This window comes from Tyto alba, unplaced genomic scaffold, assembly GCF_018691265.1.
Source record: "Tyto alba isolate M040663 unplaced genomic scaffold, T.alba_DEE_v4.0 Super-Scaffold_13, whole genome shotgun sequence".
NCBI lineage: Eukaryota > Metazoa > Chordata > Aves > Strigiformes > Tytonidae > Tyto > Tyto alba.
The window spans coordinates 16,882,736-16,899,104 of NW_024881275.1; the positions used below are offsets into that span (position 1 = coordinate 16,882,736).

General features: G+C 41.1%; 1 protein-coding gene across 1 annotated transcript; it reads right to left on the bottom strand.

The window, feature by feature from the left end:
* Nucleotides 1-1,691: 1,691 nt before the first annotated feature.
* On the bottom strand, nucleotides 1,692-16,318 carry SMU1 (SMU1 DNA replication regulator and spliceosomal factor). Its single transcript, XM_042788027.1, has 12 exons — nucleotides 16,205-16,318; nucleotides 15,660-15,870; nucleotides 15,400-15,552; nucleotides 14,733-14,843; nucleotides 13,293-13,421; nucleotides 11,935-12,054; nucleotides 11,428-11,544; nucleotides 11,141-11,268; nucleotides 6,532-6,658; nucleotides 5,090-5,257; nucleotides 4,645-4,797; nucleotides 1,692-4,011 (listed from the first exon to the last, which is right to left on the bottom strand). The coding sequence occupies exons 1-12, from the start codon at nucleotides 16,228-16,230 to the stop codon at nucleotides 3,913-3,915; spliced, it is 1,542 nt and encodes a 513-aa protein (XP_042643961.1). The 5' UTR covers nucleotides 16,231-16,318; the 3' UTR covers nucleotides 1,692-3,912.
* Between the last annotated feature and the right edge of the window lie 51 nt (nucleotides 16,319-16,369).

Consider the following 16,369-nt stretch of genomic DNA (forward strand, 5'->3'; position numbering starts at 1 on the left):
CAAGCTGCCCCTGATCAGAAGCAGGCCCTCTCACCTCTCATGGTTCAAAATCCTCAGCAACATGCAGAATCACAAATTCACAGGGTCTGGCAGGCATCCATGGAGATTGTCTAGTCTCAGACCTGTGAATTTGGAGGCTGTAAGATATTCACAAAGGTTCTTTTCCTTTTCAGATCAGCTCTTCAGTTTTCAGCTGGTCTCTCTAAATCTTACTAGGACTCAAGGGAGGGTTTGAATTTTCTTTGCAGATAGCAAGCTGGTAGTGGTATCAGAGCAAGACTACACCCCTTATCTACAGGCTCACGTTACTTAGACAAAGTATTACCCCAATATCCTGGGCTTGAGTGAGTGGTGGAGTTTTTTGGTGGCAGGGGAGGGGGCTATCGGGGCGGCCCCCTGTGAGAAGCTTCTCGAAGCTCCCCCAGCTCCACGTCAGCTCCACTTCTGTTTGGGAAATTGAGCCAATCGGCTGCGCCTCTGCGATAACGTATTTAAGAAGGGACGTGATGACGGGCAGTGGGACTTGTGAGAAGGAGTTGCTGCAGCTGCATGAACACCAAGGTCAGTGGAGGAATGGAGGAAGAAAGGAGGGGGGAGGTGTGCCGGAGCAGAGACCCCCCTGTATCCTGTGGTGAGACAGCAGGGCGGCCCCCCCTGACACCCATGAAGATCTACGGTGGAGCAGACATTGATTTGTGGCCTGTGGCTTCTGCCTGCAATAATCAAGGTTCTGTGCCCGGAGAAGGCCGGGGTCTCATGGGAAAAGGCAGCCCTGCTGATGTAATTCAGCGCTGGGAGGATTGCAGCATGCGGGGGTGTCCCAGGCCAGAGCAGCTCGGGAAGGGCTGCAGCTGTGGGAGAGAATCCAGTCAGAGGAAGTTAGTGACCCATGATGGAGCAGTGTGGGGAACGCTGCGGCCCATGGGAGGAATTCAAGTCAGAGAAAGCTTGTGGAGGACTGTCTCCTGTGAGAGGGGGACCATGATGGAGCAGGGAGTAACAAGTTCCAGACACTCCCCTCACCAAACATGAAGGAAGTGGCAGCGCTGACTGCACCGCCCATTCCCTGCCCCTGCGCCACTGGGGGAGGAGGTAGAGATATCGGGAGCAGAGCTGAGCCCGGGAAGAAGGGAGGGGTGGGGGGAAGGCGTTCTCAAGATGTGGCAATGCTTCTCACTGTCCTACTCTGTTATGTGTTGTTAGTGTCTGTAACAAATAAATGTTCTTTTTTCCTTCCCCTAACAAGTCTGCCTTTCGCTCGTGACCATAATGGGTGATTTGCCCCTCCCAGTCCCATCTCAAACCCCAAGCCTGGCTCATTTGTCCCTTCTCAGTGCCAGAAGAGAAGGGGGAGAGAGTGGTTGTGTGGTGTTTGTCTGCCAACCAGGCTCAAACCACAACACCCAATAACATTAAAAGAAGTTACATCACCACTTGTATAACTGTGCAAGAACCTAAGCTTGCCTATTTTTTGCAGAGATGGCAGTAGCTATTCCACATACATTCTGCAAGCACATACAAACACACCCAAGCAAGGCTGAAATTCATTGATTCCTGGTTAAGATACAGGAAGATGAACCTACAAGAATTTCACTACATGGCACTACACCTGCAAATAATTTTGTACTCCTCTATGTGTGACAGAACTCAACAGGTCCAAGCAAAATAATGCAAAAATACAGCAAGGCCCATGGGTGAACAACGCTTTCTTTAATATTGGTTAAAGCACTAGATGTTGCCTTGTTCAAGTCTTACATACAGGTAGGTGGCGTAACACTAGCCTGATTCTCCAGAGAGAAAATGTCTTCCTAGATTGTATTAAAAAAAAAACCCACATTTATTAAAAAAAAAAAAAAATACACTTTACATTAAAAACAATTAATGTTTCAGGATTATCATTGTTCTTGTGCCAACTGCCAGCTATTTTACAAGCTGCAGTCCAGGAAGTAAGTTTTACCATTGCCCTTTCATAAGTAATAGTATATTTTGCTTTTTTGACTGGAGAACTTGACACAGTAAACTCTGAAACTGTTAAAAAGAATAAGAAATGCCAGATTTTCTCACATCTTTAAGCTAGAGAATGTATTTCAATCCTTAAACATTCAGGATTCTGACAGTTTTGCTACAACTTACTTTCTTTTAAAGAACAATGTAATATATAGTTTACATTGAGGATTAGCAGGTCTGTATAGTTTGAAAGCAAAATGAACCACAAGTTAGATAGTATTAAAAATATTTTGTTAAGATCATCTTCTGTATCAAAAGTACTAATTGCTAATGGAGCTTGCCAGAGGTATTACTGTCAGATATTTCTGAATCAGTCTTTTTCAGGCAGGAAAAATAATCACTGTTTGCTATTGAAAAAATAAAATTATTGCCATATCCAAGGAAGTAAAAAACAACTTAGGAAATAAAGCATTACAGTTAAACAAAACTACACACTACAGCTGCACTGAATAAGCCATCCTATGCTGAAAGCTGAAATTTTTCCACATTTCATTAGACCCAAATGAACATGGACCAATCAAGAAGACTTAGAGATGGAGGCCGGTCACCAGCTAACAACCATTATTATGTTCAAGACCTCCAGCTGAAAAAAATTTTGAGGATATTTAAGTTTGAACTAAGTCATTAAAGAGAAGTTACTACGGTTTGAAAGATTACTGGGACAGAAAAGCATTATACAAGAGATGAGGACAGGACACTGCAGCAGATTCAAATCTACATACATTTGTCTAGTCATTACAGACAAAGCCTCTTTTTTTGTTGCATCCTGGAAAAACTATGGTCAGACTTTAGAAGATGCTGGTGTACATTCACAAGAGTGAATTAGTTAGAATCACAAATGGAATCACCATCTGCTCCAAACTGAAGAGCATGAAAGCTGCTTTTTATCATAGTGTGGGACCTAAGTATCACCTTAACTAGATACACGGGTGTATTTTTTTTTTTTTAAATCTTAAATACCTAAAGCTTCAGTATGCCATGCCCTTTTGAGAAAATAGGAAGCTAAACCGAGTAAACTGTAAAAAAAACCCCAAAACTGCAGCATGTGCAGTATTACAGCACTACGAATTTGGTCTATGTAAACTAGGTTTTGCATGTTTTAGAATATTGATCCTTTGAGATCTGCTTCAGTTGAAGCTGGTCTGAAAACATTACATACTTATTGGAAGAGGGCCCAGGTAATAATTCCTTTTAGCCTGGAAGGAAAACAAAACAAAAAAACAAAAACAAAAAACCCCAAACCAATGAACCAAAAAAATGACAAAAAAAAAAGACAAAAACCAAAAAATAACTGCCATGTTAGGCAGGTATATAGCAGGAAGTGCTGGGAGATGGGGAAGATTAGTTTTTTTCCAAGGAAGCTGCGTGATACTAAATACGTATAATCGGAAAAATTATACTGAAAATTGATCACAGCAAAACCCACTGGACTAGAAAAGCCCCTGCCTTCAAGCTGAGGACAGAGTAGCCTCATCTGCATTCCAGGAAAACTGCCTTTGCTTCAGTAAGAAGAGACAGTTTTCCCACTCCACTTTCTTTATTCAAATAAAGAAAGTGTTTTACTGTATTCTAGGAAGTCAGCAACCACTTTTAAGTGTATCTAGTTCCTAGCTCATTCAACTTCTATAAACACTGCAGGAAGAGTACAGACTTCAGGAGACAAAAAACACTCACTGAAGTTGCTTCAGCTACTCTGGTAAAAATCAAAGTATTTGAAATTACTGATGCTTATATTTAAGCATCAGTCTACCTAACTTTAGGCCAAGAAGTTAAAATGTCATTCTCTGGAAACCTGAAGAGAAAACTGAGCAAGTAACACACACTGTGCATTTAAACCTGGTTAAAACACAAACACCAATAATCTGCAACTAACAGGCGCACTTCATAGCTCATTGTAAAATGCAACTATGGCTTCCAGAGCTTGAGGAGGCCATCTTCACTGTAAGTGGCGATCAGGTTCTGGTGGGGGTGATGAGCAATGCCAATGACATCTTTTTCATGAACCTAGAGAATAAGCAGAAAAGATGCATCAGTAAATTCTTCCTTTAACAAATTCAAGCCAAATATTCTCTTCAAACAAGAACTAGAGGAAAGCTGGACGGAGGTTTAACATACTTCATGCATACAGCAAAAGCAGAGTAACATCCTCCCCAGTATTAAGTTCCCATTGCAAACAATTTTTGTGACAAAAGTTACTTTTTGTTGGGCGAGGGAAGGTTCAGTGAAAGTTTACATCCACTGTAATCCACAACATCTAGGTGTTTGCCATTAAATTCAGACATGCAAGCTGGTATTCCTCTTTAGTTTAATGCAAGGCAAATTTAAGCCTGACAGCTTTAAATCTGACAGCTTGGTCCGATTCTCCACCAGCCAGAGCCCAGGTCAAAAGATGCTCTAGTTCAAATAAGGTTGAACCAATTCACTCCTGGGTTGGTGGGTAAACATTTTCATAGCTTTTGTAATTAAAATGGTTCTTAAAGAAAAAAAAAAAACAAACAAACCTAAAGACTAAAGCCAATCATGGATGCCAGAGGGGAGATTCATTGGTATGAGACTTGTTATGGACTTCATTAATAACAAACATATAGATCATCCTTGCATTTAGAATTCTGCAAAAGCTCAAAACTAGGAACTTACCGTCAGAGTTCTCTCTAGCTTGCCAGTCACTGTGCTAAAGCAATAGAGCACAAAATCTTCACCAACACAGTAGATCCATTCACCACGAGGTGAAAGTGCAGAGCAGACAAAGTCACCACCTTCCCTCTTACCAGAGCTAAAACTTCTTACAATCTGTAAAGATAAGCCCCCCAAAATATTTGTCAGGATTAAACTGTGGCACATCATCACTATGTTCCAGGCAAAAATATTTAGGCAGTACTAGGTCTGTTTAGAACACAGGATCTCTACATAGCTGCAGATGCTCTCTGCAAATCCAGATGTTCTATAAACTGGGCACAGAATAGTTTGTAAGGAAAGGGCACTGGATAAGTCATCTTTAACCCAAGGCTAGTTATTAACTGGGGTTTTGGCATTCTTAAAATGACAGAGAGAGATTTGAAAGGACACCAATAAGATCACATACTTGTCCTTGCATATTCATAATGACGACTGTATTCGATCTGTTGCAAACAACAAAGTGTTCTGGGTTTTTAGGCAGAAGAATCACACTGTTCACTGTAATGTCTGTCCCAGCAGTGCTGCCAAGAGATTTGAAGGTGTTTGAGCACTCTGTCGTCTTCACATTCCAAACCTAGTACAAAAATAAATGTAGAACCAATTAGCATTTTAAAATTAAACAAAAATAAGATGACTGAGGATACAGGATTCAGATTTTTAAGGTGCCTGAAGGGAAATATGAATTACAAAAACTGTAATTTATAGCAGATTTGAGAAAAAAATTATCACATCTATTTTGAAGTGTGGACATCAGGAACAATTTCACTACAACTGAACTGAAAGTAGATTTCCATTATACAAATTCAGCCTGGCTCCCTTTCATTAAACACTCCCTGCGGGGTAAGTCCAGACTTCCCTTCTGGTTTTAGCTGGTATCTGTGAAGACATGTGCAGCCTCTGCACATGCTATTTGCTTAACACAAGACAGACATAAAAATCAATGAAAAAGCAAAGTCTGGTATCTGCAGGAGAGATATCCCAGCTTACAGCTGCTTCAGGCTCAACATCAGCCTGTTCTAGCTGTTTAGAAACAAGAAATGGAACTGGCTGTTTAATATTTAAACTAAAACATTAATTCACCATCTGTGGAATATTTCTGCTGTTTACATACTAGTACAATCAGAATAAGGATACCACCTTTTTATGTTATTCCTGCGATTGAGGCAGTCTACAAAAGAGTGCAAGTTTGAAGTAATGCCCCATTTAATATGAGCAAAATCCATCACACTCTCCTAGGCCTCATCTGCAAACTTGATGTCTACCCACCCCCCATGCACTCCATCAATGCCCTACTTTATTTATTTATTTATTATTAGTCAGTAATGCGCTGTAAACAACAATGCTTTACTCCTCTTAACTACTATACACTGAGCAGTTCCACTCTGACACTAGGAGTCAAACCTATCACTTCTACAATCAGTTTCATTAATGCTAGATTACCTACATTACATGGCAAGGGACGCCTAAGCACGAAAAAAATAAACAGGTGTCCAACACAGTAAGCAAGAAAATGCCATTATTTCAGACAAGGGAATCCCCGCATTCTAAGGCAAGAGCTGTCACAGTCAATTCTATTTCTAGAATAAAGCAGTAACAGGCAGGCAAGTACTGCACTTCCATCCTCCTTTCACAAATACAGCAGAAATAGGCTCTGCAGCAGTCTGTAAGCACAGTATGAAACTTCATCAGTTCTCATTTACAATGATCTACAGAAAAGGTCACAAGCAAGAATACTTACTATTGCAGATAATCCCAAGTCCTTCTCCAATGACTGCATCAGTTACAACAGATCAGCTATAACATGCAGAATCTGAATGAGTTATTTACAAAGAGTAAATGCTATCTTACCTTCACTGTGCCATCAGAGGACGCACTGATAATATAGTGTCCATCCTGGGTAAAAGTAGCTTCATTGACGAAGGAAGAATGACCACGGAATTCCTTTAAAGTTTTTCCAGATTTTAAACCATGAATCCTGTCACACAACAGAGGTCACAATTAAGTGAGTAACTGAAGTAGTCCGAACCAACATATTTTAAATCTGAGATAACTCTGATAGGCAACAATAAAAAGAGCTAGAAATCCACAAGCCGCAAGTCTTTATGAGAAGCCCCTTCCAAAGACATGTGTTTCTGTGAAAAGTTTATGGAAATAACGTCACCTTCAGCATCAAGGACCTGTATGTAATATACACTGTATATACTGGAAGACAGGACTATGAAAGGGGAAACTATAAGGCTGACAAAACAAAAATTACATAATTGAGTTTGGAAGTCTAATCCAACAGACTCCTCAACTTCAAGTGAGGTCAACTTGCTCAGGGCTTTGACTAAGGCCTTGTCTGGTTGAGTTAAGAAAAATTACTTCCCTAAACCCAGCCACATTTTTCTTTTTTTGCAAGCTATTGCCATTGCCTCTTACCTAAGAAGAAATTATGTTGGTACTCTGTACCAGCCTTAAATGTAGTACCTACTGACTACAGAAACATGGTTTTCAAGCAGAAGTTTGAAGCCTTGAGAATTAAATTCCTTATCCCATTTGAAGCCTGCTGTCCTTGAGGCAACACCCAACCTTACATAATTTCAATTAAAACGCCTATGCTATCGTTCATATATATCATGATTTAAACAGATGAACATCTCTCATTAAGATGTTTTGTAATGCCTGTTCACCCTGCAATTGCCTCTAGATCCACACATTTGTTCATGTTCATCTAAAGCAGTACCATTTGTACGACTGGGTTTTACAGTACAGGCAAGAGCCTAAAACATATTACATAATCCCATTCTATGAAACATAACATGCATACAGTCATCAAGCACTGGATCAATCTGATTCACAATGTGATTCCCGTATCCTGCAACTCAATTTTGAAAAAGACAGATGAGGAAGTTGAAAACCTTGACACACCAGACAGATGGACCGAGATAAACCTCATGATGTTAAGAACAGATTGTTGCAGAACCACCTCAGGCACCACAATCAACTGGGGGCTGACTGGCTGCAGAGGAGGTCTGCAGCAAAGGACCTGGCCGGCCTTGTAGAACACAAAGTGAAAGGCAGCAGCATGCTGTGGCACTGAGGAAACGCAGCCACACACCAGATGCATTAGGAGAGAACAGTCCTTAGATGAAGGTTCCCTCCCTGCTAGGCAGAGATGTAGCCATCTCTGAAATAACGTGTCCTGTTCTGGGCCCCACTAAGGGGCCACCAAGACAGCCAGAGAGCTGGACTACATGATGCATGAGGAGAGGCTGAGAGGGCTGGGCATGTTCAGACCACAGAAGTGAACATTCAGGAGCACCCAACTGCTGTCTTCTTTGTAGGCAAAGAAGTTAAACAAATTAAGGAAATCAGAATAACCCCAAAGAACAGTAAGTGTGAACTAGACAAATCTGATCTAAGCTGCTTTCAACTACAGCAAAGTGTCTGCATAACAACAGAAGAGCTTTGTTGCAAACCAAATCTACCCAGTGAGGTACGAGCAGTGAGCAAACTCCACTCAGTAACAAGACACAAAATAGGTGCAGGACCAGAATTGTTGCACAACACGTTAAGCAACACTTTTCAGATGTTAAGAGCTGTAAAAACAAGGGTTGGATGAGGTTGCTGCCCATCTGGTAACTTAGATTAGTCACAAAAATACTCAAACTCTGTTCTATTTGCTAGTATTAAAAGTTACATTCAACTTTCATTTTGCTTTCATCTACTCTGCAATGATCCTTTATAAAAAAAGGAAAAATAAGAGGAAAAAATAAAGAAAAATTAGGAAAAAAAAAAGGCATATCTAAGTCCTTACTAGACACCTGAAAAATTGTAACTTTGATTAACATCACGACCTAACCAGTTTTTTACAGAATAAATGGAGTCAGATTCTTCTCAGAGGTGCACAGCTAGAAGACAAGAGGCAAAGGGCAGAAGTTAAAAAAAAAAAAAACAAAACAAAAACCACACAACCAAACAAAAAACACACACAGAGACCAAACGTCTGTCTTCATGTCTAAACAGGATATTCTCCAAGATGGTTGTACAGATGCCAAGAGAAGCAGTATGGTCTCCACCCATAGAGATTTTGAACTCAGCTGGACAAGGCCCTGATCAAGCTGTCCTAACTGAAAGGTTGATTGTTCTCTGAAAAGCATGTTGCACTAGAGACCTCTAGAGGTACCTTCCAAATTAAACTTTTATAATTAATGCCTAGTCTGCCTTACACAGGTTGCACAGACACTTGAGCTTTCTTAGAGCATGGATGCAAGCCTAATCACCTTCACACCTGCACCACAACAATCCATTGCTTTATCATGTTGTGTCTTAACAGACTATCTGCACACCAGGTAAGCTGCAGTAACGGCATGTGAGTCTTAGCATGTGGAAAGTGTCAGGTAATGACAAATATGTTCAGTTTAGCCCAACCACATTAAGAGGGATGTACTTCCTTGGATTTTCTGTAGACAGACCTCATATCCAACCGCTGTAACTGAGCTGACACACTATCAACCTGCTGAACTACACTAACCAGATCACACACCAAAGCAACTCCAAAGTCTATAGACTCAACTCCCATGCCTAGTTCCCCAAGATCTAAAGGCTTATGACCCTGTAACATCATGAACAGTTTCACTGCCCAAAAGGAATGCCACAGAGATTGGGAAATTGAACTATCCAGATCGGTTAAAAAACCCACATCTTACATCCCAAGATAGTGCTTGTGCTACAAGGGGTGGTTTGCATGAGAAACAAAGAATTTCCATGCCCAAAACCAGAACTGCATAGACAGCCTGGAGAAATGGGAAGTATCTTTTGGGAGCAAAGAAAAAAAAATGATCCTGTCTCTATGGCTCTTTTTCATCACTGAAAGAAGCTTTTTTTCTCTTGCTAGCATAAATGTATGAACCATCTGGTCACAAGATTTTTCTCTAACAGATTCCAAGACAGTGGTACATGTCAGATAATCAGAGTAACTTAGGCTGGAAGATATCTCAGAAGACCTCTATTCTATTGCTCTCAAAGCAACATCAACCTCAAAGTCACTCATGGTATTGTTCAATTTAGCTTTGAAACTCTTCAGGGGTTAAGATTCCCCCCCTAGCTTGACTCAACTCTCTCAGCACTGTCCAAGCACTGCTTCTTTCTCAGGGGGGGAAAAAAAAAAAAAAAAATAAAAATATAAAGATGTTTTTCCCTAGATACAATCAGAATTTCACTTCCTGAAGGTTGTCCCATGTAGGAACTGTGCACTTGAGAAGAGTCTGGCATTGTCTTATCTATGACTGCCTCTAGATAAGGCAACTAGATCCTTTCTCTCTTCCCAGTTCAGTCAGGCCCAGGTCTCTCAGCCTTCCCTTATACACTATGTGCATCTGAAGAGATACTCAGATTAAAACCCAGCACCCTAATTGACAGGAAAGGCTCTACTGCCATTTACAGATACAAATTGCAACTACTGCTCTTGAAGCTCTCAAGGTTTGTCAGTCTGGCTGTCTTCCAGGGTCAAAACTCTAGTATACTATGTCAGACTGCTGGGACAAATATATGCCTAAACATTTCCTTTGGGTTCGTCTTCCTCTTGTTCTCATTCTAAATGGATTTCCTTGGATCCAAAGGAGAGGGGTAGATCTGGAGGCTGGGATTAGAGAGATGGATTCAGGGCATGAGCTGGACAAGAACCCTTTTGCAGTAAGGGCTGGCAACGCATGATTTAGGGAGCAGCAACGTGATGCAAATTGATTGTCCCCAAACATGTAGAGATGCACCTTATCTCCTCTCAGCCACCTACAGCTCACAGGGACACACAGACCCTTATTCAAGCCCACAGGAGAGCCATCTCTATGGCTAATTGGGATTACCAAGCACTCTGGGACTTTTGGAAATTTTACTGTATTCAACAACTATCAAGAGGAAGCAGAGAAGATGCATCAAAATACTTAAAGCTGTTCTCTAAAGGATTTATTTAGATAGCAGGAAAAGAAGAGCCCATAATACCACTTCACAAGAAAAATTAACTGGATGGACCAACTACTGTCATATCACCTGTTAAAGCTAGTGAGTATGATTAGGCTGTTTAGGCTATTTAAAAAAAATATCATCCTGTTATCCTCAGGACCATTCTTCCCTCTAAGCTTATTACAAAAAAATCTTATTTTTGAAGGTGGTCATAACTGTTTCTTAAGCTAGGAATCACCCAGAAAGAAAATACACAAGGTCAATATAAATGACAACAGAGCAGAAGCAGTACTTGGCCCCTGGCCCAGGAATAATGCAAGGTAATCAAGGTGAAAGGTCAAACTTTCAAACTATTGCTCTCCAACCCTTAGCAATCATGCTCGCCTATTACTTTTAATACTCAATACTAAAGGTTCAAATCCCAGGCCAAACAAAACTATATTCAAAACTGCTTAATGTGAAAATTCTGAGTTTTCTCCTTGTACTGTAGCTCACACATTCTCAGTTTATTTACCTGATTGTCTGATCAAAAGAAGCACTAAGAATTTGGCTGCTGTCTTTAGAGAAACTGAGGCATGTAACCCCTTTACTGTGTGCTCGTTCAAATCTTCTCAGACACTGACCACTCTGGATTTTCCACACCTGGAGAGGAAACACCAAATGAAACAGAAGTAGTTACTTTGTTATGAGATCACAGAAGCTTACACCAGAGCCAGTACATATATTGCAACATTACTGAAACTGCAAGTGAATCTTTCTTGTCACAAGTTCTACCAACACACCACACAAAAATATTTGTACCTTGATCTTTCCGTCTTGTGCTCCAGTTGCTAGCATCTCTGTATCTCTACTGAAGCACATGCATAGCACTGCATCATCCATCATCATAAAATTATCTTGTGCCTGGTACTTCAGATCCTAAATGAAATCCAAAGATCCACCAGTCAAAATAGTGAAAACAATTAAATGTATTTTAAGGCAAAGTGTAAAAGTACTAGCAGTTTTAACTTCAGTTATATTTTAGAACCTATCATTGAGCTGTCCTCAATGCATTATAATAACAGGGATGTGCTATTGTTACCATTTTAAAGGCAAGAGTGATAAAAAAAGGTAAAAAAATGTTATTGCAGAGAGAAGTTTATAACAAACGAGACAATTAAACCCAAATAAAGATTCCAGTCTAATATTTGAATCACCCAAGCAGAGATCCTGTTCAGATTCACAGTCCCTGAGAAATTAAAATAAATATAATCTCAAAGAATAAAACCAGGTGCTCTGGACAATCTGTCCAGAATAGGTGCAATTTACCTTCCTGATCTTTCCAGTAGTGAAGTTCCATACTTCAATGAAACCATCAACAGAGCCAGTAACCAGATACTGTCCATCCGGAGAAAACCGAGCACACTCTACATGCGACTTCTGCCCAAACTGTTTTATAGGAGGAAATAAGCATAATTATGTGAATAAAAAATAAGCATTTAAAATAAGCAATTCATTAAAACAAAACTGTAGGCTCATTCTGGTGGCAAAAATACAGTATTTTCTAGAGGTATGCATTCACAAATTCAATGTTGATGTACAAAAAAACCCTGTCAATACTTATATAATAGCACTTAAAAAAAAATCACACACCCTTTCAGTCTGGTAATATCTGTGAAACATAGATCAAATACTCCATGCTTATAGCAGCATTTGGGTTGGTTGTCCTCATATTTTTGTTTTTGCAGCAAATTGTATCTTAACAAACACTTTTCCAGTACCCAATATATATCCCTAGCAGATTTCAGAAATTTCTGAATTACTACAAGTTGCTTCACTTGGAATGATGTTTCTCCAGTGAAATTTTGAAGAGAAAGTTTGGTATTTTTTAAATACAAGTGACCATGACAACTGAGACTAGAAAAAAGTTTTCACTAATTAATGTAAAAATCCAGGATCAGTACTGGTAAACAAAACAAGTTCTAATAAAGAATTTTTACCAAGCTGCTACTGAACACAATAAATTGATTTCACAAGTTCCACTTCATAACTTCAAAAAAAATATTATCTCCCATTCATTCTGAGAGCTGGTAGAGCTACTACAGGGAGCTAACACTTCTCACTGTACAGAGCTGCTTGGTGAAGTTGAAAAGCCTTCATGGGAGGAAACTGACTATTCCACACTGTGAGTGCTGCAGGACAACTATGTCATTACAGCAGTTTTCTTTGTCTTTTGAAATCTATATAATAATATATTTTAAAAGGAGATATTGATATTATTAGTAGACCTAGTAGGTAGTAGTGCATGACCAAAACCTAAGTGTTTCACAGAAGCTAATATGCATGCATGTAAGTTTAAGACATGAGTATTTCCTTGCATAAATAAAAAGGGGACTAAGCAAACCACTTCTGAAAACTGAATGATTCTGAACTGTGAGGTCAAAGAAACAATTAATAAATTTATCATAGTCAAAAATACCATGAGCACACATTCTTGTTAAGGAAGCTCATTTCAGACTCTCATAAAAAGTCTCATGAGAAAGCATGGAGATGGAAAAAAAAAAACACAAAAGAGAAAGAAAAATTACTTATAAAAAAATAATAGAATTCAGAAGGTTTACTCTTATCTCCCAACATAAAGCATAGGAAGGAAGCAGCAACACACACAAAAGCAAACACAACATCACCTTAATATGCCTACTCAGCTGCGTTGGAAACTTTTCTTCTTCTACATCTTTCACAGCTGCTTTGCCTCTGAACAAGTCAATTGTCATACCAGGAGGAAGCAGGCCCTGATGCTGCTGCCATTTCAGTGCCTTTTAAGGAGGTGAAAGCCATACAGTTAGGTATCAGTTAATATACATCTTCCTCATCAAAGCTTGCTTCAAATTAACACAATAGTTTCTTGTACCCTTACAAATTGCATACCTGTAAAATTTGAAACAAATGTACTGCACGTAATTACTTGAAACAAGCCTTAACAGATTATGCTTCCTAACTCGACCACAAACAGAATAAGGTTATCCTGAAATGTTTTTTGCAAGTGAGAATCACTTAGGCCCACCATGCTCAGTCTAACTTCCGTATGCAGTATACAGTATATACACAGGGTGAGTTCAATCTTGTGTTAATTTCAATTACCTGATCTGTTGTCTATTTGCCTAGAACTGCATACATAAAAACTAAAAATGACACATAAGCTTTCTTGCAAGGCACAAGTGAACTTAATTCAAAAGAGAATCTAATACAACCCCTTCAGCAGAGAGCTGCCTTCAGTCACAGGATACATGTTATGAATAGAGAATTTATTCCTCACTTACAAACTTAAAAAGTAAGATGTAAGCCACAGAATGACAAAATATAATAAATACTGCCTGCACAGAATATCAATGAATACATTCTGAGAATTGAAAGGAAAAAAAAAAAAGTTGTGTGTTGGGTTTCTGTTTGGGAGAAACAACAGGTGATGAACTGATCCCTAATGCCTCTGGGGGGAAGGCGGTAGAGAAATTGGAAATAAATCTGAGCCTGTAAGGAAGAGAGGGGCGGGGAAGGCGTTTTTAAGATATGGTGGTATTTCTCACTGTCCTACTCTGATTGGTAAATTAAGTGCTGGTGGTATTCAAATTAAATTGATGTTTTCTTCCCCTAAGGAGTCTATCCTTTGCCTGTGACAATAATTGGTGAGTCATCCCTCCCTGTCGTTAGTTACCCCTCCCGGTCCTTATCTGGATTCCCAAGACTTTTATGGTATTTTCTCCTCTTCATCCCTGAGGGGGAAGGTGGGAGCAAGAAGGTAAGTGGTGCTCAGTTGACCTTTGGGCTCAAACCAGGACAAAGTGCAACAACAGAAACAGTGTGTGTTAGTATGAACTTTGAAAATTAATCTTCTCTATGTACTCAGTATTTATTCTATGGGAAGAAATCTACTATTAGAGTGCTGACCTTTCCTACAACTGCTAAATCCTTGCCACATGGAGAAAATATTATTTTTAACTATACCACATGTAAATGTGCAATACTGAAGGTTTACTTTTCTGGAGTTGGAGAATCAACTACATCATAGTTAGTTTATGCAACCAAGATCTACAGAAACTGACACAGCAAAAATATTTTTCAAGAGTTACCTGTCCCAACAACGCCATAAGACGAGATGGAGGTACCACGCTGACTTCTCCAGCTAATGCTTGTGCAATGGCAGCTCTCCGCTTCTCTTTGCTACTTCCATCTGGGTATGCCTAGAGAGAAGTTATTTTCATCATTAAGTGATTCTTCTAAACCATTTTCCATAAAAACATCTGTTGCTCTGAACTGAAGTCTCTTCCAGACTCATTTTCTATTAGGCCTTCAAAACAACCCTTCTCTTTAACACCAACCCTTGAAACATTTAGAATATGTTTTCACTAAAAGTGTCAGACTGACATAATCAGCCAGGAATAATACCCTGTTATTGCTATTATACAATGACAATTTTATTTGCAAAATGTACATTTTCCCCTGCATATACAGGACAGGAAAAGCAAGGCACAGATGTCATCCTGTGGCAGGATACTGGTACAAGTCCCCAAACTCCCACCTGCAGTATACCTTAAAATCACTGCCCTGCTGCCTTGCGACCAAGTGTTATACCCCATTTCCCAAACACTTTGTAAAATGCATAAAATAATCAAGTTGGAAAGCTGCAAGTTCTCACTCCCAAAATGGAAAAGATGCCATAAGCCACTGGCAACTTGGACCAATGCCACAGGTCACGCAAGACAGCATCGTGATGTCTCTAGGAAGAGTGTAACATACCTCACGAGGATCAAAGTAAGATCTGGCCAGAAGGTTTTCGAGGTGGATGTACCGCTCTGGCTGAGTTTGTTTTAGCATAATCATGGGATCTGTTTGTCTCAGGAGAGACCTGGCAGCACCTAGTTCCCGGAGCTCAATCAACTCCAGCACAACCTGCACCGAGAGACAAACATCTGCATCAGTGGAAGGAAAGCGGCAGGCAGCAGAGAGGGGCTCCCACCCTGAGCAGCCCCGGGCATACGCAGCCCGCACCCACTCACCTGCTCGTAGAGATCAATGAGGGTCTTGTCGGGCAGCTTCAGTGACTGTATGGCTTGCAGCACTGTGTCCCAGTGCCCACTGTTGATGTCGGCCACAAAGCTCTCGATACTGTCCACAGTATTGAGGGACACAGTTGTTTCCTCCTGCAGGGTGGCAAGGGCTCGGTGGAGGCTGTTCTCTTTCAAGTATTGCATGATCAGCCGGATCACGCTGCGGGAAAGCGGGGAAACCAAGTGCAGTCACGGCACCGCCCTGCGGAGTAGGGGAGGGGAGGCTGCCCTTCCCCACCGTCACGGACCGGTCACCGCCACCGCGACCACCCTCACCTTGTGTCGTGTGTGTGTGTGTGTGTGTGTGTGTGTGTGTGTGTGTGTGTGTGTCTCGTCCCCCCACCGCCGGCGCAGCTCCCGCCGGCCATGCCGCCCCACAACGGCTCCCGCGGCGGCCCGGCTTCAAACGCTCCCCAACCCCCGGCACCACCCCGCCACCGGGACCGGGACCGCCACTGGCACTCCCCCTCCCCCGCCGCCGCCCCCTCACGCACTCGGAGGACTCGATTTCGATCGACATTTTACGCCAACCGCTCAAGACAGACCGCCCACCGCCGCCACTGCCTCCACAACGACCGCCTTCCGCCCTCACGCTCCGCCGCTTCCGGTCCGCGCCACTCCGCGCGGGACCGCCCCTCAGGGAGCGTCACGTGGCGGGG